The following is a 24,886-nucleotide window of genomic DNA, read 5'->3' as shown; positions in this document are numbered from 1 at the left end:
GATTCACACTAGATTGAATTAATAATGTTCATTTAACTACCAACTTTTTTACTAAATCAGTTCATCAGAAAAGAATTATTTATGTGGTAATATATAACAGTCCAATCATACCGATTCAGTAATCCCCAGCCAAAATATAAAATACACGCAGCAACAGGAAAATGACACTGCACTGCAAGGCTCTTTTGACAGTCTAGCTCGGATTCCAACCCTAAAAACTTTTCTATCATCTTTATTATTACACATAACAAATAAATCAATCTACAGAAGGAGAGAAAACAAACAAAAGCAGCCCGGTGCACTAAGTATCCCGCATTCATGCAGGGTCCATTGAAGGCCCAGGGGTGATGTAGGCGGTCTATCCTGAAATCAATCCATGAAAGAGAAAAGAAAATAAGTTCTCACAAAAAGTGTAGGAAATTAATTTGATGATGATGATGATCTCCATCCTAGCCTAAGCTCGAGATCAATCTCATCTTCAATAACTAAATCTCTCTTGCTGCTACCATCGTCGTGATTATTATCATGACTAGTACCATTAGATGCTGAAGTTTCACTTGTGTTAAATGATGAGTTGATATTTTGAGGCTGGTTGATTGGAAAATTTAAAGATGGAGGAGTGCAAGAAGGCATCAAATTATTCATAAAAGAAGGTGAGATAGAGAGAAGAGTAGAGGGATCGACACTAGATTTAATTGTTGAAGGGTTGAAGATAGTATTAGGGTTATTAGGTAAGGAGTAAAGAAGGCAAAGTCCACCATTTGTGATGAATTCTGGAGTTTGAATTAGGAGGGTAGAATTAGTATTGGGGAAAGTAGTAGAGGTATTTGAAGCAAGTGGTGTTTGATTGAGCTTGGCACGGTCACGGCGGTGCACATTCATGTGACCACCTAGGGCTTGGGCGGAACGGAACTCTCTTCGACAAAAGGTACAAGTATAGGACCTTGGGGGCCAAGTTGCACCCATTGAATTGCTAGTATCTTCCTTAAAAGCTCTGATTTCCCACGAATCATCGTCATCCTTAGGGTTCCACATCCAATAGCCGGCGGTTGAGCTAGGGTTCAACGGTGAGGGTGGTGATAAATATTGTTGTTGTTATTGTTGCTCACATCCAATATTCGACGGTTGAGCTAGGGTTTAACGGTGAGGCTGGTGATAAATATCGTTGTTATTGTTGTTGTTGTTGATGTTGGAATTGAGCCAGTTTTTGGAATTGAATCAAGGACAAAGGCTCAATTTCATCAGTCATGATGATAAGAACATATATAGGTGATTGAGATAAGATGTGGAACAAGGATAAATGAACAAGGTTTAAATAGAGGATGGGCTGAATGTGGGGAAATGGAGACAAAAACCCTAGCTATACTGAAGATATATACAAGGTTTTCAGAGTATGTAGGTGGAGTTTAGCAGCTAGTCAAGACAAAAATGAGAAGATAATATGCCTGTCTAGTAGATTAGTAACTCTAATATTTTAGAAACAAGACTTTGAAACTTAAGTTTTAACGCCTTTTTCTTGGTTGGAATTCATGTCGATGTCTCATTGACAATATATTCAAGTAGTTTAGGACAGTGCTCTTGTTTCATGAGTGGATAACTAATTGTTACTTGATGGAATATTGGATTCGACGATTTCTTTTTTTATTTGAGCTTAGCAACGTTTGGCTTTACCATTGTCGTGGCACTGTGATTATCTCCAGACATTTAGATGTGACCAAGTTTCGAGTAACTAACATCTGTTTATTTATTTCTTTCATTTCATTTTAACTATCATAGTTTTTATACATCTTTATATATTAGAGATGTAAAATTGCATATGAAGGTATGCCCTGTTTGTCATTTGCTAATATATGCCTCTTCCAAAAATGCAGGGTAAAGTTGCGTACAATAGACTTGTGGTCCGGCCCTTCCTCGGACCCCGCGTATAGTGAGAGCTTAGTGTATCAGGTTTTTGATATATATATATGATATACTCCCTCCGTTCACTTTTACATGTCCAGTATTCTAAAAATAGATTTTCGCTTTTACTTGTCACTTTTAGCATATCAAGAGAAGACAATTTCTTTTTTTCCTGTTATACCCACAGTATTAATTATTCATTTCATGTTATACACTTCCAACCAAGAGGTTGTGAATTCGAGTCATCCCAAGAGCAAGGTGGGGAGTTCTTGGAGGGAGGGATCCGAGGATCTATCGGAAGCAGCCTCTCTACCCCAGGGTAGGGGTAAGGTCTGCGTACACACTACCCTCCCCAGACCCCACTAGTGGGATTATACTGAGTGGTTGTTGTTGTTGTTTTCTCAAATAAATTAAAAATATGCATCAATTAATATGAGTACCATGGTAAATTGTGCACTTCATTTATTATTTCTTAATGGACGTGCAAAGTCAATAGTGGACAAGTACAACTGAACGGAGGGAGTTTGAATATATCTTTGATTGGGCTTATGTTTATTTAAAGAATTTTGGGTTTTAGTTTACCTCAAAATGGCCATTGGGCTTATGTTTATTTAAAGAATTTTGGATTTTAGTTTAGAAGAATTAACCTAAATAGTCATACATCAAACGGCTTAAACTACAAATAGCCGGTGAAAGTATAATATATGTATAATTTATATATTATATATGTATAATTATGTATAATATATGTATATGGCTAGAAAAAGTAAACAATAAATATGACGGGCTATTTGCGTAAAAATCCCTTTAGTTTACCTCAAAATGGCCAACATACTGTGCCTGTAGGGTAATTAGACCCTTAAAACATCAATGAGAAAGTATATTTATGAATGGTCAAAATACAAGCAATCACCCAATTACCTTAGATCATTTCCAAACATTAATATTGCGAACTTGTCTGCAATTTTTTGATTGCCTTTCCGAAACACGTGCTGCTTCTTAGGTCTATCCCCTCCCCCGCCCTATTTTATTTGTTGTTCTTGTCCCGTTAAGATGACCTCATCAGTCATCTCTCGTATAGAATGGCGATAGTAACATCTTTTGTAAGTTACTCTACTGCCTAAAAGATTTTCCAGTTGTAATTAATAAGTGACAAGATAACCTATCTTATTTGCCTCTGCTAAATAATTTTAAAATATCAATAGAGTAACAGAATTTATTGCTGTCGACAAATCAAGAAATTACAGATATTTACGTCTTCGGTTGGCCTAGGAGGAATAATCCTGTTTGTTTACTGATTAATTCTCTTGTTTACTCCTAGCTTTGTGCTGGCTAACAGCATCTATCTTTCAGTCACACTGATTTAATAGTGATAATTTTTACAGCTCGCTGAGAGCTTGTGAAACGTTGAATCTTATATAATATTGCCCAGCTGTATCTTATAGTCAAAATAGAACAAAATCATGCTTTTCAGGATTGTTTATGATGAATACGAATTGTGAGGAAATTAATTTATTTGTAAGGTAATATCCAGCTGAATTACATGTTATACAGAGGAAAGAAGAAAAAGCATACAAAAATTGCATTCTAGAGAGATTAATTTATTACTATTACTTGAGACAGATAGATGCAGTATTCCCTTGCCACAGTCCCCCATAATTTGGAGCAAACACAAAGGGTAAACAAAAACAGAAGAAGGTAGATGAAACTGTATGAGATCTTATATTCACTTTGAGAATGGTTTAAAGCCAATGCTATTCACAACATTAATTTGTAATACTTTATGGTGAATTTCTAATGTTTTCGCTTGCTAATACATATTACCACAAGAAAAACCTGTTTAAAATTTGCACAGCATTATTAAAAATGATCTCTGTTCTAGTACGATAAACTACATAATGTATATACCCTATTCCAAGTGGTTTGCTGAAGAATAGAAGGCTAACATGCTTCATTTGCAAAATTTAGGTTCAGAATCCTAGTTCTACGTTTCACACATTATACTATCTTCTTCTGCTTATTTTGGTTATCGATATGTAAGGTAGGATCAAAAGACAATTTTAAAAGAAAAATGTTCAAACAGTTGAAAGGCTTCTACCCTTCTAATAATTCCTAAAAGAAAGATACAGATAAGTCTGTTCTGCCAATATGAAAATAAAAGACTCAACTCCAGGTCACCTAACATATACCACGATCATGAATGGCTTTTTTTCTAAACAAGCCATGCTTTTGACCAGAGCTAGAACAATCAACTACATACCAAAGAAAAAAATCAAAGGGGAATAAACAGGTGAATACGGAGGGGGGGTGGGGAGCTTCAAGTCTGAAACTCAAAGGAACACCTAAAATCATCAGGTAATATAACACCTAAAATCTGCTCGTTAACATTTAGAATCAACTGCCAACTCTGGCGCAGGGTATTCAGATGTCAAATACCCTTCTGCAACGTTATGTCAATTAAGGAACCAGTTTCATACTGTTGTTTGGCCAGCCCATGTTTGCATACATTGGCATACCGTGCAATGGTTGACCTGCATTACCATAAGGTCCTTGTTCATGACTGAGAGGACTACCCCCATTTTCATCAGATGAGTTGCTCGAGGCATCCTGGGAAGGAAGGCTCGCCTCCAAGTGCGGAGCACCAAAATTCAACATATTGGAAAGTGGTGGTGTTGAAGATGGCGTCTTAGACTTTGGCTTTTTCCCTTCCGCAATAAAGCTACCCACAATCACCTGGTGATGAACTGAGAACAGTTACCAATTAAACAATATGCACTCAAATGAGAGTGCAGGAACAAAGGTAGTTAGAACAGCACCTGTACTGGTGTTGCAGCCGTGAGCAATCCTGCAACTCCACCGCCCAAAACTCTACCGTCTGACCCGGCCAGTGACACACTTAGACTACTTGTTCTGCCACTGTTACTTTCAGAGCGCAAGAGCGAACCTGATAAAGAGATGATTTCAAATCGGCCCTGCATATGAAGAATACCACCATATGCAATGACTGGTGAAACAAGTTGGAATAAAGTAAGCGAAAGATTAGTGTAGGTACTACGATCATGTTTATAAAACTCTGCATGTACAAACAATGACACAATTATAGCAGACAATTTGATCATTCTAGCAATACAATGGATATAAGTACATGTGGAATGCACACTTTAGAAAAGATAAAGACACCTAGCTAGTCCACAATCCGACTTACTAATACGTTCAAGATATCATTTCACAGCAATTCATCAGTAAATTAGGCTTCTCTGGAAGCTAAACTCAAATAATAAATGGTACCAACAACCAACTGTAGATCACCAGTCACCAACTGATGAAAGCCAATTTCCAATGACAAAAACAAGTAAAGTTTAAATGGAAATAGAAAACATTGATCTCCATATATTTCAATGTCAATATTTACTCAATCAATTGGTGATAGGATAAATACGATAACGGAAAGACACATTCACATCCTTTTACCTTCTCAACTGCCAAAAGATAGCCCTTTGTCTAACCAAGCTCAAGAAAATACTGAACAATATCAGATTCCAAAAGAAATAGTTGGCCCAAAGCAAATCTTGCCTAAAGCACAAAGGAACCTATTACCTGTATTTTGCAAACACGGATATGATGTTGGAGAAAACTCAGAAAACTTGCACATCACCTTGATGATCCTATGTTATGTGATCATAAAGTGAATGAGTTTTGAGTCCACAACACTCACCCAATCGTGATCAAAGTATCCAAAATCGTTTGACCAGATCTGGTACGGATTCCATACCCACCCCCACACCCACACTAGTGTCGTATCGACACGGTCGCAGCACCTAAATTGTCGTGTCGGAGCAACTTAGATGATGGCAACCAAAATTCTGTGTCAAGTTGCTCTTGGTTGCAACTCGAGGTCAAGCATATTACGAATTGTTAATTATTACTTATAAAGCCACCCTTTTGGAAGAATGATACGAGCTTTACAAACTTCTTACTACAAACAAAGAGAGACTTTCTGAACAATCACTACCTTAGAATCAAAGGTGATGCGAGAGTGGATATTTTCATGCAAAAGATGCATTCATCACTTAAATCACAAGAAAAATCTAATGCAAAAGACACATTCCAACTTTCATGCAAAAGACGCATTTCATGCCAACACACAAATCAGTTTAACGGGAAATAACATTCAAGTTTTGTAACTTAATCAAAAGATTAACACATGACTGAAATAATATAGGCTATGTCCAAACTAATACTATCTTATAATCAAAGGTGATGTGACAATGGATAATTATACATGAGCATCAAGAAAGGCATTGGATCACTCAGCCATAAAACTCCAGTGCACTATTAGGCACAAACAATTACCAACAGTAACAGTGTAACGAATCAGCAAGGCATCGTTAAGCTCAAAAGCATACGAACCTCGCAAGTCACAATGCTACCACCCATTGCTGGTTGCTGGAGGGTGACATTACAAATGGCTCCATGTGCGGATAGAACGCAAACTATACGCGGTCCTTGCTCTGAGAAAGCCAGTAACTTCGATGCTATGTCCTTCAGCCAAGAAAACATATTCGCATTATAGTGAAAAGTCAACCTAAAAAATGGACAGTTAAAGGCATAGGAAACAATGGTTTCACACTGCACTACCGTTGTGCCTTGCGAGACAACCAATCACAAATGATGGAATAAAATGCACATTCTAGAACGCTAGCACCTTTAGTAGAAAGAAATGCATGGGTGAAGTTATGTGCTTCATTGAAATATGTGCTTCAAACGATGATGAATAAAGTGATCCCAACGAGAAGCGTTCAATTCTTTAAATCACAACTTTGAGGAGTTGGATTAATATCAGCGCTATTGTATATATGATACTGAAATTAGTTATTTTAATGCAATTTCATCATTCTTGTAAAAGGTGGCCTTATTTTTAGGCTTTTTATTTGTGAGTCTTGTTGGCACATTTGGAGCCTTTTATTTAAGGCCTTGTTGGCCAAATGGCCTAGTATTTTGAGAGGATGTGGCCAATTGTTGGCCAAGCATTTCTTTCTTCTTTTCCTATATAATGAGGACTCTCTACTCATTTGAAAGCACACCAATAAGACTTGAGTCTTCATTTCTTGTTTCTTCCTTTCCTCCTTTATTAAGAGTGTTTTGTATGAGAGTTAGTGTTGGGAAGCACTTGTGTGAATCTTTTCTTTGGAGAGATCTTGTGAGGTTATTCTCTTAGGGTATTTGGGATTAATTAGAGTGTTTACTCTAATTTTGTACTCTTATTGGTATAGTGAAATTGCTCCTCTCCGCTTGTAGACGTAGGTCACTTTGACCGAACCACGCTAAATTTATGTCTTCTTTATATGCTTTAATTGCCGTTGTTATCAACTTCCATTGTGTTTGTTATTGTCATTATACCGTTGTTTGAATAAATTCCGCACTACCCAGGTTCCCGATCCTGACAAATTGGTATCAAAGCCGGATCTAACCGGGTTTGTTTCAGTAGCCAATATGACTTTAAGAAAGATTTATGTTGAGAAATTTGACCAACGTGCAAACTTCGGAATGTGGCAATTAAAGATGGAATCTATCCTAATTCAGGATGGCTTAGACTTGGCGTTGCAAGGAAAGGAGAAGAAGCCAGATAAAATGACGGACGAGGAGTTTGCCATCATAGATAAAAAGGCAAAATCAGGTATCATCTTAAATCTCTCAAATGAGGTTTTACGTGAAATTTCTGTAAAAACCACAGCCAAAGGCATGTGGGAAAAGTTGAAAATCTTATATATGAAGAGGACGGTGGAAAATAGACTTTACCTGAAGCAGAAGCTTTATACAATTCGTATGGGTGAAGGTACCTCTATTCTCTCTCATCTTGACACCTTTGATTCCACTCTTATGGATTTGAGTAATATAGATGCTGAAATTAAAGATGAGGATCAAGCCGTGTTACTGCTTTGTTCTCTACCCCATCTTTTAAGCATATAAGAGATACTATGCTTTATGCAAAGGATAATATCTCTTATAAGGATATTAAATCTATCTTAAAATCAAAAGAACAGAAAGATAGTGATATTACTGGGGAAGCTAGTGGAACTCAAGCGGAAGTTGGCTTGTTTGTTAGGTGCAAATCCGACTCCAATTCCAGATACAATAATTTAGAGTGTCGCTATTGTCATAAGAAAGGTCACAATATCTCTGAATGCTATAAACTGAAAAATAAAGAAAAGCACAAAGAAAGAAAAAAATGAGCACAAAAATACTGACACCGCCGAAGCTAGTGTAGCAACTGATGAGATTGAGGGAACTATATTTTTAGCAACTGAAACTAATTTCAGATTAGAAAATGAGTGAATTTTAGATTGCGGTTGTTCATATCATATGTGTCCTAGCAGGGACTTGTTTTCTACATATGATTCAGTTGCAGGTGGAGTTGTCCAACTGGGTAACAATGTTACTTGTAACGTTACTGGCAAAGGTTCAATTCGGATCAGAATGCACGATGGTGTGGTAAGAACTCTCACCGATGTGAGATATGTTCCTTAGTTGAAAACAAATCTCATCTCTTTGGGCGCTTTAGGATCCCTTGGGTGCAAATTCACTGGTGAAGGTGTAGTTCTAAAAAAATTTCAAGGTGCTCTTGTGATCATGAAAGCACACAGATCTGGTTCGTTGTATACTTTATTGGGCTCCACTGTTATAGGCCCTACTACAGTTTCAGTATCAAACAACTTGTCTGATTTTGATGGCATTAAATTTTGACATATGCCCATTGGGGCTTTTGCGGAGAATGTGAAGCAAATTTACTATATCAGCCAAAATTAGGCCAAGGTGGAGATCTGTAAAAAGTGGCCTTATTTTTAGGCTTTTTATTTGTAAGCCTTGTTGGCACATTTGGAGCCTTTTATTTAAGGCCTTGTTGGCCAAATAAATGGCCTTGTATTTTGAGAGGATGTGGCCAATTGTTGGCCAAGCATTTCTTTCTTCTTTTCCTATATAATGAGGACTCTCTACCCATTTGAAAACACACCAACAAAACTTGAGTCTTCATTTCTTGTTTCTTCCTTTCCTCCTTTATTAAGAGTGTTTTGTATGAGAGTTAGTGTTGGGAAGCACTTGTGTGAACCTTTTTTTTGGAGAGATCTTGTGAGGTTATTCTCTTAGGGTATTTGGGATTAATTAGAGTGTTTACTCTAATTTTGTACTCTCTTTTGTACTCTTATTGGTATAGTGAAATTGCTCCTCTCCGCTTGTGGACGTAAGTCAGTTTGACCGAACCACGTTAAATTTGTGTCTTATTTATATACTTTAATATCAACTTCCATTGTCTTTGTTATTGTCATTATACTATTGTTTGGCTAAATTCCGCACTACCCAGGTTCTCGGTCCTAACAATTCTAGTGATAAATTCATATATGATTGGTATTTTTTAATGTCATGGACTGTGACTTTCACTTCAAAGAAGCATTCACTTCTCGCTTTTTGCTTCAAGCTCTAAGGACCTTGCCGCTTTTTGTGTTTTTTACTTTTAAAAACACCCATTAGGCGCAATTTGCTTCTCATTATAGCTTGTTGTTATCTGTGGCCCAAAATAATTTAAAAGAAAAAAATTCTTTTTACCTCCCCAACGTTCACCAAGATTACATGTGGTGTAAAGCCAACTCCGCCTGTACCTGTCAACAATCAGGAAACCCCAACAGTCACTCTAATAGAGTTATAAATACAAAAAACAATCAAATTGACTAAGGAATAAGGACAATGGAAGCCTATTTCCATATGAAGTTGTTTCTAAAACTAATGACGAGATATATTTACAGAGTAAAATGATAGTTACTTGAGGGAAAAAGTCAATCTCTTTAAAATGTGTCAGCCTTATTTAGAGTACTTTTTTGTCAAAACAACACTTTTTGGATAATTTGAGATGTTTGGTCAAGATGAAAAAGTGTTTTTGAGTAGCAACCGAAGCAGTTTTCCAGCTTTAGGGGAGAAACTACAAATTCTAGCTTCTTCCCAGAAGTAGAAAATTAATTTGTCCAAAACAAAAATATCCTTACAATAAATTTATATTTTTCGAAATTATGCCTCAAATTAGATATTCTCTCCGTTTCAAATTAGATGAGGTACTTTCCTTTTTAGTCGGTTCCAAAATAAACGACACATTTCTAAATTTGGAAATAATTCAACTTTAAAATCTTCATTTTACCCTTAATGAGAAGCTTTTATAACCACACAAATGTCATGGCTCCACAAAGCTTTTAAGACCACAAGCTTCAAAAGTCTTTTTTTTTCTTAAACTTCGTGTCGAGTCAAACTACCTCATCTAAATTGAAACGGAGTTATCTTTTTTTATAGAGTAATTTAAAAGAGTAGTTTTTTAATTTATATTGAATGATGTATTTTTGAAATATTTAAATCATCATGTAAACAATAAGTAATATCGAGTACCCAATATTATTACTTTGGAATAATTATACTTTATATTGATTAAAATCTTTAATTTATATTTTTACTTTATGTTTTATATTTTAATTGAATTTCGGTATAATAAATATTTATATCCATATCTCGCTTTTTAAATAATACCAACTACAAACTGAAACTTCACTTTCCTTTTTCATAATTTGATACTCAAAAGTACTTTTTGTAAAGATTGACCAAACATAATTTGCTTGCAAAAAGTACAACTCAAATAAATTGGCCAAACGCAAACTGATACTTTGCAAAAATACTTTCTCGAAATGCACTTTGGAACAAAAGCACCTTTTTAAAAAAGCAATTTTTGGCAGCTAGACCAAATAGGCTCTTAATTATATCACTTGCTTCAACTAGCATTTAAAGCTTGTCTTATTTTGAAAAGTGCTTTTTTCAGAAGTACTTTTGGTGAGAAGCAATTTATGTTTGGTTAATTAATTTAAAAAGCACTTCTGAGCAGCAATTAACGTTTGACCAAGGTTTTAAAAAGTGCTTTTCTAAGCGTATACAACAACAACAACAACAACAACAACCCAGTATAATCCCACTAGTGGGTCTGGGGAGGGTAGTGTGTACGCAGACCTTACCCCTACCATGAGGTAGAGAGACTGTTTCCAATAGACCCTCGGCATCCTTTCCTTCCAAGAACTCCCCACCTTGCTCTTGGGGTGACTCGAACTCACAACCTCTTGGTTGGAAGTGGAGGTTGCTTACCATTAGAGCAACCCCTCTTGTCTAAGCGTATGAATCTCAAAAGTACTTTGCAAAAAAGTATTTTTGGCTACTTCTCCAAAACTGCTTCTAATTCTACTCAAAAGCACTTTTTTTCTTCTAAAAGCTTGGCCAAACATTTCAAATTTGAAACTTGGAGAAGCTTGGCCAAAAATGCTATTAGATTGTTGTCAACCATCTAATACTAGAAAATATCACTGAAATACTATCCTAATACTTTATCCTAAACTCTGTACAATTACCATAAATCACCCATTTTATATCCAAAATTGAACATTGAAAAATTAATATTCCAAGATAAAACATTTTCCACATAATACATTTTTATAGGAAAACAGTCTCAAAATAGACCTAGCTTTTATTAAAATTAATTAAAAAAAAAAAGGAGAGGATGATATATAGGGTACCTAGTGCGTCGAGCTGTTTCTTTAAAGGGGTAGGAGGTCTGCCTCTGAGCTTTTTAGAGGAGTTTTCGGAAGAGGGAGTGGCGGGCCCACCAGCAGCACCAGAATCAGGAATGGGAGTAAGTAGTGGAGTGGGAGAGAGGCCCAAAGCTATGTTGTTACCATCAGGACTAGGAGAGTACTTTCTTGGCCGCCCTCGTTTCTTCCTTGCCGGGGAAGAACCCCTAGGAGACGACGGCCCGTCATCACTGTAATCTATAGCAAATCGAGGGTTTTGTTGTGTTTGTTGTGTTTGTTGTTGCTGTAGTTGCTGTTGCATATTATTAACGTTCTCAGGCAAACCATACGAATTGTGTTGTTGGTGGTGGTGGTGTTGTTGAGGCAGCGCCGCCATTATTCCGTGGGGTTGTTGGTGGTGCGGGTGGTGGAGTTGGTGGGGTAGGGAGTGAAGATGGGGGTGGGGTTGATGGTGACCGGGTTGGGATTCTTGGGAATTCATGGGACAAAGGAATCTTCTACTTTGGTTGGACTTATTATGGTGATGCTATAAAGGAAAAGAGAAAAAAAAATGTGAAAATTTGAAAATGCAGGTTGGATTTTTGTTCTCTTTTGAGGTTTTTGGGAGGGAGGGGGAAATGGTGGTGCTGTTGTACACTCAAAACCTACTACTCTTCTCCGATCCTCGCCAAAGTTACTCCTCTTCATTTTTTATTTCAAAAAAGAATATTTTATTTTATATTCTTCTCTCTCTTCAATATTCTATTTTTATTTTTATTTAAATTTTATTTTCTTATTTCTATTAAAAAAATTCAATCTTTTCTTTTTATATATTCATCACATATAATTTAATATAAAGTTATTTTATACCATAAATTTTTAAATAATATAATTTGTAAGCAAATATTATAGATTATATATATTAACGGATAATTCAAATAAAAGTGAAATCATTGAGATACAAGATAATTAAATACATATTATATTATGGTAAAATTCATATAAAATATTACATAAATATTCAACTTCCATATCTAGTATGCTCCCATAAATGATCTATTAATGCATTACTAAGTGCAAAATGAGCATCTTTGTCCTTAATTTTTTTGTGTCGAGCTAAAAATTGCTCAAATCGGTGATTTTTATCTACTGCCATTTCTACCGTTATAGGTGGACATTCTCAATCATCTTGAATTGGTGCATTAAGATCACGTTCATCCTCTATTATCATGTTGTGTAGTATAATACATGTAGTTATTATATCATGTAACACTTCTTTTCTCCAAAAACGTGATGGTCCTGCAACAATTGCGAAACGAGCTTGCAAAACTCTGAATGCACGTTTAACATCTTTTCGACACGATTTTTGTTTCATTGCGAAATATTTCTTCTGTGGCGAACGTTGGTCACGATTAACTTATAATTTTGCATAAAAATAATAAATGTACGACAATTAATTTATCAAAATTATACATCAAAGTTAAGATGTAAAATTAATATTATAAAAATATTACATAAATATAATTAGGTATATATAAAGAGATAAATTAAAAGAGTTAAATAATAATAAAATAAAGATGAATAGTAATGGATGAGATGAATAGTATCACTCCATATTTGAGGTAACACTATTTATCCCTGTTTTGGGGGTAAAATGGGGAATATTGGAGCCTCATGCAAAAAATACTCCGATTATGGAGAAATGGGAGAGAGTCAGAGATGGCCTTAGGGTAAGGCTAGCAAGTGGGGCGGTTCAGGCCAGGACCGTTAAGACCGGATTTAGTGGGGCTGGGCCGGTCTCGTGAGTCGATCCTATGCTTTGAGCCCGCAAGGACCTGGACCATTTGGCCCGCCAGGACCCGGGACCGAACCGGTCCTTTCGCGGGCCAAACGGTCCCAACGTTCAACTTTAAAAATAAAATAAAATAAAATTAAAAAATAGTCGGTTTTTTTAATTAGTTATATATGTGTATGTATCTTTTTAATTACTTATAATAATATAATAATATAACCCCTTTATTCTCTATTACTTCTTGTCCCCTTTATATAATAATATAATAAAATAAGCTTTTTATTATCCATTACTTCTTGTCCCCTTTATATAATAAAATAATTACTTTTTGTCATCTATATATAATAATATAATAAGATAACTCATATTTAAATTTTTTTTTTTAAATTTGGTGTGTCCACTTAGCCCATTTAGCCCGCGGGCCGGAACCGTTTAGCCCGGGACCAAACGGGCCCGGTCCCAGGCCGGTCCCTACAAAAAGACCATTTAATTCGAGCTCATTTGGCCTGTTTAATTTAAGACCGGTCCGAAACCAGCCCACTTGATCCGTTTAGGCCCGGAACCGACCTATTTGCCACCCTTACCTTGGGGAGAGTGAGAGAGTGTACTATGTACAGTCAAACTGAAAAGGACAAAAGAAAATGGCAACCGAAAGATGATCAAAAGCAGAGGAGGAGGAGAGAAACAGTCTCTCTCTCTCTCTCACTCACTTTTTCCTTTTGGTTGGTACTTATTTGTTCCTTTAACTTTGAAAATTTGTTTTAGAAAGGAAACAAAAAAAACTGCTCCTTCCATGTCATTTTGTGCAATCATATTTGATTAAGAACGAAATTTAGAATCTGTGATTTTAACATTATGGAAATATTTCATTTTTATTAAAAAATAAAATCACATAAATTAAATGGACGGAATACTACTTATCGTAACTTTTTAACAAAATTATTTTTCAACTGAAAATCAAAAAAGATGTTTTTAACTTCTACAAAAAAACTAATAGAAATTTTAAAGACAATTGTTCAACTAAACACGGGGCATATAGTTGTTTCTAGTATACCATCCTCTGACATTTGAGGGATTTTTCTCTGATTCTTTTTCATTCAGAAGTTTATTAGTCGATGTCAAGTTGGTAAGATGACGTAGGAAGTAGGAAAATGACGTGGGTTAACCAAAATTTAGAACATGAGGATTTTCTAATAGTCAAAAATTCAGAATCATTTGGGTGACTAGCGTATTGCTTTATGTATACACCGTGGAATTACTAAAACATTTATGATATGCAACTGCTAATATTTACTTGAAGCAACCACTGCGTATTAAAATTGTCTCAGTCAATAATGTAATGTAATTGAATAGTCATGTTCGTCGGCAAAAATAAAAAATCATTTAATTTCCTTTGTTAAAAGATTTTTTTGTTTTTAATATACTCTAGCACTCTCCTATACCATAATTACATGAATCTATTTCAGCACTTCTGAGATTTTTTTTTTCTTTTCTAATTTATTTTGAAAGGCAAAAGGATACATATTGTGAGCACGTAATTTTTGTCCGATATAAATTGCTCCTAAAAACATTCCAAAATAGCTTGAATTATTTTGATAAAATTTTAGGATTTTTTTTTATATTTTAATTAATTTGTTTGCATTTTTTTTATTTTACCTTTTTAACATATTTAGAAGTAATTTTAATCACAAAATGTCAAAAATATTTTATGTTTTCATGTTATCACATTTTTAGATCTTAATTGCATTTAGTTGCATGATTTAGTTGTATTTCTAAAATTTAAAAATCACAAAAATACATTAGTCACTTTACATATATTGTTTAGTTAATTAAATAGTCAATTGTTAGATTAAAATAGGCAAGTAGGTTTTATGATAAATAAAGATTAATAAGTGCCAGCAATTTCAAGGAGACAACGGCTCTTTCCCTTTCTCTCTCTAACAGAAACACTCTCCTCTCAAATTACTTCGACTGATACCCACGCGCCGCCTCATGGAGAGGACGCCCGGCCTAGTACCGGCGCGTCCAAGCCATCCACCTGATCCGTCAGTAATAGAAATGAATTCCCATGAGATCATTCCACCCAAAAACAATTACTTAAGCGATGTGGCTGGATCGCAACCTAGCTCCGTCAGTCAGCGAGAAATTGTGAAAGATGAAATAACAACCCATAATGGGATGCCGGCGGTGATATTCGACGCTGAAGATTATTATGGCATAATGGCTGAAGAATGCAAATACACCATCAATGGGAGATTTTTGAAGACCCGACCCCAAATCGAAACCATCCGAGCAACAGTCAAAGAAACTATTCCAATCAAGGGTTCGATTAAAATAGGGGTATATGACAACAAGAATGTGTTTATTGACGTCTACAATGAAGAAGACTTCAAAGTTGTGTATTTTAAGCATGTAATTGAAATTGAAGGTCAGCCTATGTGGTTAAGCAGATGGACCCCTGACTTCACACCTGAAGAAGACAGTCCAATAACTCTGGTATGGGTGCTCTTGCCAAAACTTCTATTCCATCTACATACTTGGCATTATGTCAAACAAATTTTGAGCCCAATTGGAACCCCTCTGGCAATGGATGTTGCTACTAAGGGAAGGACTAGACCAAGTATGGCAAAAATTCGAGTGGAGATTGATTTGACCAAACCTAGATTGGATCATGTATTTGTTGGTCAAAGGAATGCAACTAATCCTCTACAAGGCCACGAACAAAAGCTTGAATATGAAGGAGTGCCTAAGTACTGTACTCATTGTAGACTTTTAGGGCACTTAATTAATCAATGTAGAAGGCTGGGAAAAGGAGAATAATGAGGCAAATGAGAAGATGACAGAGAACCAAGATAAGCCCAAGGATGATGAGGATAAAGATCAGAATACTTCAAAAGAAAAGCAAGTAGCTAGCAACCAACAATTTCAAAGGGGCAGAGAATTACAAATCCGCAAAGATAACAATAATGTCCCGAAAAAAGGAAGGAGCGCACCCCCTAAACAAGCATACAAACCAACAGGTGCTATCTTTGGTATTGATAAACCTCTTCCTAATGCAGAAGGCACTAATTCTGGGCAAATAATACAAATAGTTGCAAAGCAAGGATTAATTACAATGGAGAAAGAGAAAGAAATGGAAGCAAAGGTCACACCTAGCAGCATTCCAAAGCCAGCAGTTCCTAACCAAATTACCCAAGAGAAGCTGATAAATGGTGCAGGAGCGAGCATTTCTAGCAGCAAATCACAACCAAAAACTCCAAATAAAATTGCACTAGGAAAGTTGACAAATGATGCTGGAGAGTTACCGATCCCTATTGAGAACCCCAAATATCTTCAAGTAGTTCTATTTCAAGACTCTAAAAGAGGACATGAAGAAGAAGAGCAATGGAAAGTACAACTAAATAAGAACACGAGCTAAAAAACAGATTATGCTCGTAGAGAAAAATGCAAGTACTTACAATAAATTTGATAGTCTAAGCAATAAGGAGGAACCTCATAAGCATATTGACCACATGAGAGAGTCAAACAAAGAGCCTGAAGAACAAAACACTAATCAAAATGGAAAAGAACTCCAGGATGAATGGGCAGATAACACTACCACAGAAGAAGAAAAAAAAAAGAAGAGACATCCGAGGAGTTTACTGAAGAAGAGATGACTGATGAGGAAACCCAATTATTGGCTCAGGCATTTTGCAGCGAAAAAACGAAAACAAAAACAAATGAAGTTCAGAAATCGATTGACAAAACATGTAAGGAAAATGGACTATCACCAAGGAATCTCGCAATAAAGAAGGAAACTAGAAAGGTTAGAGATCCTCCTATCACAAGGACAAAAAATAAGAACCTTACAAACAACTCCTAATATTTCTATCAATGATTAAGCTCCTAAATTGGAATATTAGGGGGATGAAATCCCAAGCAGCTAGTGAAAGGCTGGTATACTTGATCAAACATCACAAAGTTTCTTTTGTTGCTATTCAAGAACCTTTTATGCAAGAAACTACAATAGAGTTTTATAAAAATATGATGGAAATGCAGGGAAGTTTTGCAAATATTAGTAACAAAATATGGGTCTTTTGGAGGTCTGATCTGAACTGCAACGTATTTGTAAATCATGCTCAGATAGTTACCTGCAAAATAACTCCTAATAATCCTAGTAAGGATTTATATGTCTCTGTTGTATATGCAAAATCCAAATCAGCTGGAAGAGAAGATCTCTAGGAATATATGAGAGTTTTTGCTTCAACTATTTCCAACCCATGGGACTGTCATAGGGGATTTTAATAGTATTCTTAGCACTGATGAAAAGTTGGGTAGTACTCCTCACAATTTGTCCAACCTACCTTTTATAGAGTGTCTTCATGATTGTGATTTAACTGACATGGGTTATACTGGGCAAGCATTCACTTGGTGTAATGAAAGAAAGGGGAAAGAAATCATTTGAAAAAGGTTAGACAGGTTGGTAGTTAATGATGAATGGGAGGCCTGTTTTTCCAAAACTACTATACAACATTTGACAAGAATTAGTTCTGATCACTGCCCGATCATGATGTATGCACAGAATGAAGAAGATAACTACATCAAGTACTTCAAATTCTTGAACTTTTGGGTGGATCAAGACGATTTTACTGAAATTGTGAGACACCAGTGGGATACAGAGATCTCTGGCAATATTTTCTGGGTGGTGCATCAAAAAATGAAGAAGACTAGTAGAGCTCTAAGTGAATGGTCCAAAAATAAGATTGGGGATATTTTTGTCAAGACACATCTCCTTGAAAATAATATTAATCACTTTGAGGAGATGTATATGAACTCTTTGGACCAAGAAGATAGAATGAATCTTAATAGAGCTAAGGCCGAACTAGTGGTTCACCATAAGGTGGTTGAAGCTTTCTGGAAATAAAAGGCCAATCTTAAATGGCAACTGAAGGGTGATGAAAATACAAAATACTTTCACAGTGTGGTGAGAGGCAAAAGAAAATTACTTAACATTCATAGGATTAATGTTGATGTCCAGTGGGTGGAAGGGAGAGATAACATAGCCATAACTGCTGTTAATTTCTATTAGGATTTATTCAACGGTGGCAACCTAGATAATGACATGAGTATTATGAATTGCATACCTAGATTGATCAGTGATGACGACAATATAATGCTTCTAGCAGAACCTTCACAGGAAGAGGTTAGAAATATAATTTTTGATATCAATCCCAACAGCTCTGCAAACCCCGATGGCTTTAATAGCCTATTTTTCCAGAAAACTTGGGACATTATTGGAGATGATATGGTAAATATGGTTAGAGCTGTGTTTAACGGCGATCAAATGCCCAGATTCTTTACCAGTACTTGTCTGGTGCTTATTCCAAAAGTAGACTCTCCTCAATCATTTTCAGACTTCAGACCTATTAGTCTCGGCAATATTTCTTAGAAGATGATCTCCAAAGTGATGGATGATAGGTTGTCTCGGTTATTGCCTAAGATTATCTCACTCAATCAAAGCAGTATCATAAAAGGAAGGTCTATTGGGGAAAATGTTCTACTTGCTCAGGAAATCATCCATGATATAAGAAAACCTAATAAGGGAGGCAATGTTATAGTTAAGTTAGATATGAACAAGGCCTATGACAGGCTTTCTTAGCACTTCTTGGGTTTTGTCATGAGGAAAATGGGTTTTAATGAGCAGTGGATCCACATTATTTGGAATTTTTTATGTAACAATTGGTATACTGTGATTCTCAATGGCAGAAGACATGGATTCTTCAAATCTCATAGAGGAGTCAAACAGGGAGATCTTTTATCACCTTCTCTATTTATAATTGTTGCTAAAGTTCTTTCTAGAAGTCTAAACAAACTTTATGATAATCCAAGGTTAATTGGCTTTAACATGCTGCCAAATGGACCAAAGATTAATCATTTATCTTATGCCGATGATGTTATTATTTTTTGCTCAGGTAAAACATCAACTCTACAACTGATTTAGGAGACCCTGACTAGATACGAGAAGAACTCTGGTCAACTCATTAATAAAGGAAAAGGCTGCTTCTTGATGGACAAAGATATCTCTCAGAGAAGAAAAAATATAGTGGCAGGGACTTTGGACATTCAGGAAAAGGATTTTCCAATCACATATTTGGGATGTCCTTTATTTTATTGAAGGAAAAAGGTTCATTTCTTTACGGACATGGCTACTAAAATAATACAAAGGATAGGATCTTGGCATAGTAACCTTCTGTCACCTGGTGGTAAGAAGGTACTTATAAGTCATGTACTAACAGCTATGCCCCTGCACCTTCTATCAATTTGCCAACCTCCCAAGACTATATTAACGAAAATTGAGAAGGTATTTGCTAATTTCTTTTGGGGAACGAGAGATGGAAAACAGAAATACCATTGGACATCATGGAAGAAATTATGCTTACCTACTGATGAAAGTGGTATTGGGATCATAAATCTCCACGATATTTCAGATACATTTGCAGCAAAGTTGTGGTGGGTGTTTCGGACCAAAGAATCATTGTAGACAAAATTTATGAGAGCCAAATACTCTCAAAGGATTCACTCCATGGCCAGAAAATGGAATTATACGCACTCACATACTTGGAGAAGAATGATGAAAATCAAACATAGAGTTGACCACATGATCCTTTGGAAAGTAAATAAGGGCAACTCTAACTTTTGGTGGGATAATTGGACTGGTCTAGGAAACCTAGCTCAGTTTGGTGGTGCATCTAGATCCATCAGATCTCAAGTTTCTACTTATATTGAGAATGGAGAATGGAATGTTCCAAAATTATGCCAACAACTTCCTTTATATGTTGTCCAACAGATCCAAAGAGTTAAAATTGGCTCTTCCGATCTAAATGATCAACCTATATGGATTGTGTCATTATATGAAAGATTTAATTGTAACTCTGCCTGGGAAAGCCTAAGGGAAAGAAAAAACACTTCTCTAGTCAACAAAATGATATGGCACAAGAAGAATCCTTTTAAAGTGTCATTCTTTTTGTGGAGATTACTCACACATAAAGTTTCAGTGGATGCTAATATGGGTAGATTTGGTATTTCTCTCCCCTCGATGTGTTCTTGCTGTACCAATCCTAATCAGGAGGATGAGGAACACTTATTTATCAATAGCAGAATAGCCGACACTGTTTGAATTTTTTTTAATCAAATGCTCAGGATCAGGAGGGCGCAGAGGAGCATCAGACATATGATCATTACATGGTGGATGGGAAAAGATCATAATCTTATTCATAAACTGATTCTCCAAATATCACCAAGTGTTATCGTTTGGCATATTTGGAAAGCAAGATATTCGAGTAGATATGAAAGGGTAAGGATGTCATCTAATAGAATTATCTTGCGTACCACCCAACAAATTAATATGATTGCTCATAAGCAATTCCCTAGAATCCTTCCATTTATGAGATTAAATCATTTTTTTGAACTAATGGATAAGGCACAACCTGTTATTAACTCTCTTGTAGTAAAATGGCGTCCTCCTTCAACTGGATGGATGAAGTTAAATACGGATGGATGCTCTAAAGGCAATCCAGGACCTAGTGGTGGGGGTGGGATTGTTAGAAATGATGATGGGAAGATGGTTGCTGCTTATGCAATGCCTCTTGATATACAAACAAATAATATTGCAGAAACACTAGCACTCAAAGCTGGAATCGAATAGTGTATTAATCATAATATGAGGATGCTAGAGGTGAAAAGTGATTCCCTGTTATTGGTTCAATGGTTAACAAATGATGCTAATATCCCATGGAGACTACAACATGAAGTGAATGACATAAGAAAGAAGATGGAGTATTTTGAAGAGGTAAAGCTGAGACATTGCTACCGGGAATGTAATAAAGTGGCAGATAATCTTTCTAATTGTGGCTTACAGTGTAATGTTATTACTTAGTACACTTCCTTCCAGCAACTTCCCACATAGGCTAAAGGAGATGTTAACATGGATAGACTCCAATTCCCCTTATTCCGGATGTCAACAAAAAAGAACAATTTCATACTGGATCGACAATTGCTAAGACTTTATAATTTTGATGTGCCTTGATATCCTCATGTATGTGAAGTGGGTCTGGCATAGAATCTGCCATCAAATGTATTGGCCTACAAATGTATTGGTTGGAGCATGTTCCTCCTCTACTGGAACAGAGAGTTTGGGATGCCAACTATTCTGTATTTTGTACTCTTGTGATTTCTCAATAATAGTCGTTACTGTTTGAAGCCAAAAAAAAAAGAAGTTAAAATTGATCAGTTGCTACAATATTACACTATGATGTTTAAGTTAAAATTGATCAGTTGCTATAATATTGTACTTCATTATTATATATATAAAAAGTAGGTTAATTTTACAAATTAGTTTGAATTGGGGCATGTTAAATAAAAATGGTTAAAATTGAAAATACAAAAATGGAAGGAAAGGGGGCTGTTTGTTTCTTCATTATAATTGGGCTAAGGCATTTGCATCAGCCCAGTTAAGTTTCAGATCCGCCCAACCCCAAAATTTTGACCCAGTCTAGCTCCCCCATAACCAAAATGGCAGTGTTTGACTCCTAAACGATGTCGTTTTGAGTCAAAGACTGGTCAAGAGAATTTCCACCATTCATTGATCTTGATCCACTGGATCATAACTCAACTCCCTTATTAAATAAAATTGTCTGAACCAGACCCCCCTAACCCCCACAAAAAAACTCACAGACTCATCTTTCTCAACATTTGTCGTCTCCGCCGCCGGAAATCGCCCTACGGCGGCGGGCAGTCCCCAAATCGTCACCACACAAATTCCTTTTCCTCCTCATTCCTAATCCCCAACCCGTTTCCTTTAAAAATCCCAACAACTCCGCGGATTTTAGATCTAAGAAGTCACAAAAACCTAAATCCATCCCCATTTTGAGTTTTTCCTAAATCCGGCCTACCTGAGGTTCAAACTAACGCTAATCGAACACTCTTATTGAGAGTTGTCAATTGGATTCAGTTTTGACCTATTCTAGCCACTAGAATCCGGCCAGCACCATGGAATCCCCATAACATTGATTTCTTTTGCCGGTATATGGCGAACATCATCACGTATAGTATTGGCTACGCCTCGAGTGTGGGCTAATACTCATGTAACAATGTCGGCTATTAGTCAGATGTCATTTTTCGGGCAGCCTTATCTTCTATTGGTAATCTTTTCTTCTCCTTTTCATTCCCTAAATTAGTGATTCTTTGTTTAATTGTTACTTAATTCTCAGTTCTTATTTGGCACATGCTTAGGTCAATCGTTAATTATTTTAATTGTCTAATTAGTTGTTTGCTGAATCTGAAGTTTGGATAGTTTGTTGTTGTGGTTTCAAATTGCATATTTATTTAATTAACACGATAATTAGTTGGTAATTCATGACTAGTTATGTTTGTTAGCTTTTTGTTAGTTTAAGCTTAGTGAATTTATGTTTAATGCTATTAAGAGAAAGAAGGCAGTAATTTTGGGTAAAAAAAAAAGGTTAAAAGAATGGTATTAATTGAGACTTCAGGGGGGTTGATTAGGAAATATTTCTGAAGGAATCTTGTTGTTACTTATTTTAGGAAGCTTCTAAAAATAAGAAAGGGACTTGATAGCAATAAATTGATAAAGAAAAGGGGAAGATCGTGGAATTTGGGGCTAGAAAGGGAAAACACATAAAGGAATATGGGCTGTAAAATAAGAAAAGAATAAATGGAAAAGGACAGTTGTCCAAATCTGTTACAAAGATGCTTTTTTCCTATTTTTTTAGGGCTGACAGATTTCCTGATTATTCTCTCATTTTTTTTTGCATATAGCACACACTCATATTCTATATAAGACACTACACATTCCCTCACTCGAGCTACACACAATTCACTTCATTTTTAGAGATTCCCTTTCACTCATCTCCATTCTCATTTTTCAGCAGAGAACAAAAATTCTAGCATTCCAGCTTTTAAATTTCAGAAAAACATTAAAAAAAATATTTTCTGAGTTTGTTTCTTTTTCTGCTGTTTGACTTCATTTCTTCTGGCCCAGAAGTTCTGGGTCAAGAAGTGGGGTTTTGGCTTCATTTTGATGTTCGTTGCTGCTTCATCAAGTTGTAGCTGCTTCTTAGTTCTAGCTATTTCTTCTCCAAAGTCAGAGATTTATTTTCTTTTTGTCTATTTTTCTGTAAGCCAGGTATCATTCTTGACCAAATGACATAAATTTCAGTTCTTGTTTGAAGTGTAGAATTGTTGTTTGCTCCGTTAAGTTTCAGTGCTGTGAATATGTTTCATATTCATCCAAAGTTGTGTCTGGTCTGATTGTTGTTCTGGAATGTGGTATTTTTTGAGTTATAAATTGAATTTACTACATATATCATGTTAGAGGATGGTATAAAGATCTGTTTGCTCATGGTTGATCAACTGAATTGATTCAGGATGTGAGTTTTGGTTGAGAAATATGTGGAAGCGGAAGGAGGAATTTGAGTGTGATGCTTCAAACGTCTATAGTACATTTATTAGGCTGTTATGATTGTTTAATTGGAAATTCAAGTGTAATAATTCATTCTCTCTGTATTTGTTTTAGATGAATACGAATGAGTTTGAATTGCAACCTTTATTGTATATCTGAATGAGCATGCAATCATTTTTCCCTTTGTGTTGAATTTAGAAGCATGAATGTTAGTTAAATCTGTAGCAAAAGGCCAGTCCAATTTGTCCGTTAAAGCTGATTCACTGAGGGATATGGTCGAAACAACAGTGATATTTCTCGTATGATAAATTCATCAGTTTTCAAGTAGTAAATTAAAAAGAAAGGATTAATGAAATGAAGTTTGTAGATGTAGCACGAGTTGTCACTGATAAGATACTTTCATGTAATTGTCACTCTAAGATTAGTTCTAGATTCTCATTATTATTTGTATGATTTCGTGATTTGTGATGATATCAATAATGATTATCATTATGAAGATGGCCAATGGTGTAAAAGCTTGAAATGAGTTTAGTAGTGCAGTAGACAAATCTTAAATGCATAATGATTCATGTTTATGATCGAATGTCAACATTGCCAATAATTTCATGCTTGCCTCTATTTGATAGTTACGATGTAACGACCCGGCCAGTCGCCCCGTTCCCCCATTTGCTGTTTATTTTGTACTTTATAGCTATTATGTGACTTGTCGGGGTAGTCGGTTCAGGTCCAGAGAGATTTCGAAATGAATTGAGACACTTAGTCTCCAAAATAAAAACTTAAGTTGAAAAGGTTGACCGAATATTGACTTATGTATAAACGACTCCGAAATAGAATTTTGATGATTTCAACATCTCTGTATGGTGATTTTATACTTAGGAGTGTGTCCGAAATTTTATTTGGAAGTCCGTAGTTAAATTAGGCTTGAAATGGCTAAAATAAGAATTCAAGTTTGAAAATTTGACCGGGGAGTTGACTTTTTGATATCGGGGTCAGAATCCAGTTCTAAAAATTTTTATAACTATGTTATGTCATTTATGACTTGTGTGGAGAATTTGAGGTCAATCGAAATTGATTTGTTTAGTTTTGGCATCGAATGTAGAAGTTGAAAATTCTTAAGTTTCATTAAGCTTGAATTGGGGTATAATTCGTGGT

At 35.7% G+C, this 24,886-nt stretch overlaps 2 protein-coding genes and 1 long non-coding RNA gene across 4 annotated transcripts; 1 reads left to right on the top strand and 2 right to left on the bottom strand.

Moving 5' to 3' along the window:
- Window positions 1-420: 420 nt before the first annotated feature.
- Window positions 421-1,035, bottom strand: LOC117276899 (transcriptional regulator SUPERMAN-like). Its single transcript, XM_033656305.2, has one exon. The coding sequence runs from the start codon at window positions 1,033-1,035 to the stop codon at window positions 421-423; it is 615 nt and encodes a 204-aa protein (XP_033512196.1).
- Window positions 1,036-3,971: 2,936 nt separating this feature from the next.
- LOC104096850 (AT-hook motif nuclear-localized protein 8-like) lies at window positions 3,972-12,178 on the bottom strand. 2 transcript variants are annotated; one of them, XM_009603288.4, is made up of 5 exons: window positions 11,493-12,178; window positions 9,502-9,554; window positions 6,310-6,441; window positions 4,716-4,871; window positions 3,972-4,632 (listed from the first exon to the last, which is right to left on the bottom strand). In XM_009603288.4, the coding sequence occupies exons 1-5, from the start codon at window positions 11,986-11,988 to the stop codon at window positions 4,357-4,359; spliced, it is 1,113 nt and encodes a 370-aa protein (XP_009601583.1). In that variant the 5' UTR covers window positions 11,989-12,178; the 3' UTR covers window positions 3,972-4,356. The 2 variants fall into 2 exon arrangements, with proteins under 2 accessions (XP_009601583.1, XP_009601584.1); XM_009603289.4 differs by having other exon boundaries at window positions 4,478-4,643.
- Window positions 12,179-21,970: 9,792 nt separating this feature from the next.
- On the top strand, window positions 21,971-23,952 carry LOC104096849 (uncharacterized). The gene is made up of 2 exons (XR_686438.2): window positions 21,971-22,457; window positions 23,700-23,952. It is a non-coding gene; the product is annotated as an uncharacterized lncRNA (long non-coding RNA).
- Window positions 23,953-24,886: the final 934 nt, after the last annotated feature.

Source organism: Nicotiana tomentosiformis, chromosome 6 (genome assembly GCF_000390325.3).
Source record: "Nicotiana tomentosiformis chromosome 6, ASM39032v3, whole genome shotgun sequence".
Taxonomy (NCBI): Eukaryota; Viridiplantae; Streptophyta; class Magnoliopsida; order Solanales; family Solanaceae; genus Nicotiana; species Nicotiana tomentosiformis.
This window is presented reverse-complemented; position numbering and strand designations above follow the sequence as displayed.

What these genes read in the sequence shown, in the direction of transcription:
- LOC117276899 (XM_033656305.2), bottom strand. Translation starts at nt 1,035, where the DNA reads ATGTGGAACCCTAAGGATGACGATGATTCGTGGGAAATCAGAGCTTTT.
- LOC104096850 (XM_009603288.4), bottom strand. Translation starts at nt 11,988, where the DNA reads ATGAATTCCCAAGAATCCCAACCCGGTCACCATCAACCCCACCCCCAT. An exon ending in TCTTGGTGAACGTTGGGGAG is followed by an intron (nt 6,442 to 9,501) that starts GTAAAAAGAATT and finishes TCTTGGCTGAAG; the next exon opens with GACATAGCATCGAAGTTACT. An exon ending in CGGCTGCAACACCAGTACAG is followed by an intron (nt 4,633 to 4,715) that starts GTGCTGTTCTAA and finishes GTTCATCACCAG; the next exon opens with GTGATTGTGGGTAGCTTTAT.